This window comes from Coffea eugenioides, unplaced genomic scaffold (assembly GCF_003713205.1).
Source record: "Coffea eugenioides isolate CCC68of unplaced genomic scaffold, Ceug_1.0 ScVebR1_2780;HRSCAF=3872, whole genome shotgun sequence".
Taxonomy (NCBI): domain Eukaryota; kingdom Viridiplantae; phylum Streptophyta; class Magnoliopsida; order Gentianales; family Rubiaceae; genus Coffea; species Coffea eugenioides.
In genome coordinates, this window is record NW_020863297.1 from 21,366 (window position 1) to 23,740 (window position 2,375).

General features: G+C 37.0%; 1 protein-coding gene across 1 annotated transcript; it reads right to left on the bottom strand.

Moving 5' to 3' along the window:
- Positions 1-627: 627 nt before the first annotated feature.
- LOC113757146 (metacaspase-9-like) lies at positions 628-1,879 on the bottom strand. Its single transcript, XM_027300555.1, has 2 exons — positions 1,471-1,879; positions 628-1,362 (listed from the first exon to the last, which is right to left on the bottom strand). The coding sequence occupies exon 2, from the start codon at positions 1,343-1,345 to the stop codon at positions 764-766; it is 582 nt and encodes a 193-aa protein (XP_027156356.1). The 5' UTR covers positions 1,346-1,362; positions 1,471-1,879; the 3' UTR covers positions 628-763.
- Positions 1,880-2,375: the final 496 nt, after the last annotated feature.

Below are 2,375 nucleotides of genomic sequence, written 5' to 3' on the forward strand. Positions count from 1 at the left end.
ACCATAGAAAACTGTAAATGTCGACTCTAAATTTGAATTAGTGATTTTTTTTTTAACAAGGTTGAACGCCATCCAATTTTGATTTTTCAGTCCTTTTCTTAATCAAAAGGAACTCTAACTCAAAAAAAAATGGTCAAAATTTCTATCAAATTATGGGAATTCTAGTAATCTAAAAATTCACAAACTCTAAAGGCAATATGACGATACTTTCTTCTCCAATTTAGGAAGAATGTGTATTCCCTATAAAGCATCATTAAAAGCATTCTATCATAATGTAAAACTATTTTCATTGCTTATCAAACAATAACTATTGTATTGAAAATTGACATTCTTTCCTCACATTTGGGCTACCAATTACATTGAAAAATAATTAAACTTTATCAGTTAACTGTAATATGGGGTATTCATTTAAATTATTGAGCATGTCTAAGGTTTGATTACCAAAAATGTCAAATCAAGGGAGGTGGATGTAATTTTTGAAACCTCCTCAGTGGAATTATCAAAATCTCAGCAAATTATCCCCTTATTAGCATATTGTTAGTAACTTAAACGCTTATTGTTTGAGTAATAAGGATTTTTCCATAAATCGGTGTAACTAAGCATGAAAAGAAAAGGAGCGGAGCATAATTACTTCCAAAACAACAAAAATTTCTTGCCGGATTATAAAACAAAACAAGGAAGAAGTGGAACTGTGATAATAGTTTGGCTCTAATATTCTCCACGAGCAACTTATCACTGATGCCACCAGGTTAGTACAACACAGCTACATTAACAAGCGTGAAAAAACATTTGGAATATGCCGGAGGAAAGGTGCACTGGCATGCTGGTCAGAGCAATAGAGACATGGACGCTGCGATGTTAATTGAGCTCTAATAATCTCCACGAGCGACTTATAAGTAATGGGACCAGGTTGATACCTCAACGAGTAATAAAGTGCATCAGTAAACACACCATGAGGACGAATATCTTTCTGATCATCGATCGAGGCTTCATTGGACTGGCAGGCACTGATAAGAATGCCACCATCAACCATGAATGAATTCAACAGTTGAGGATTAAGTGGCCCTTGGAACATGATGCTGGCATTAGTTCCATAAATGTTTGTCAAGAGTGTGCGGATGTCTGAGCTGTTTATGTGACTCAAAGGTCTCAAATGCTGCACAATTGATGTCATGGGGATCATTTTGGCTTTGCCCCAGACCTCGTTGCAGGGCCTTGTGGGATAGCAAACATCTGGACGAAAGCCAGGTCCAACTTGTTCCTTTGACTGATCTATTAGCCCCCCACTGTTGCAGGAGTCCGCTATCATAACGAAATCAGCACCTTGTGGCATGTTATTTACCATATATCGAAAGTCGTCACCTGTTGACAGAAGTAATGTAGAATGTGAACAAGACACGGGCGTAAATTATATGAAACTGAGAAATCTGGGCTTTGGCATGGCTGTATTATATATATGTTTGAACTTACTGTATATGAGATTGAAATCAGAGGGGACAATTGTTTGCAGTAGGGGCCTTCCCAGATATCCTGAAAAGTTCCGTGGCCGCTAAAATAGAACAGTACAACATCACCGGCCATTGCCCGCTGAATCATCCGACAAAGGTGATACTTTATAACAGCACCTGTGGGCTTCAAAGGGGAGTTAGGCATATCAGTGAGAACTATCACATCATTGCGATGAAAACCAAACCTATTTATCAGCAGATCTTGCATTGCGTCCACATCATTATAGCAGCCTTTTAGCGCATCCTCAGTATTCAGGTAGCAACAACCAACTAAGAAAGCTAATTTGCCCATTAAATGATCACTGAAAAGTTTTTGAGTATAAATTTAACTATCAAAGAGATATAAACTTGAAATGATTCAAGGTGAATGATGCTGGACGGAGGCTTATTACTTGTCGGTATTTATGGATGCCTACACTATCAAATTTCAACAAAGTGCCACGGGATTCCAATTCCCATGTCTATTGTTGCTTTTCAACTTTATGGCCACTTGTTGTACCATCTCTGTAACTACTGTTTGTAGCACGATGTAAGGTGTGGTAACTGTTGCTTTATTGGCGAAGGAATAGGCAATTCTTAACCACTGGGGTTAGGCAATGGTCAGGGAGAGTTTTTAGAGTTGTTTCTATTATCAGATTTATTGGTAAAAAGGATGTGAAAAGGGTGGAAAGATATATATATACACATGTAAATCTTATATACACTAACAGTATATACACTATCATCGATAGATTCATGACATGTATGCAAAAGTTGAATTTTAAATTCAAATTTTGTATAGTTGTCATTTATCCAACGCTGACAGTGTATACACTGTCAGTGTAGGAAAGATTAATCCTATATGAGTATATACATACATAATTCTTG

Bases quoted from the DNA above. Each gene is read 5' to 3' on its own strand.
- LOC113757146 (XM_027300555.1), bottom strand. From the start codon at position 1,345: ATGGTAAATAACATGCCACAAGGTGCTGATTTCGTTATGATAGCGGAC.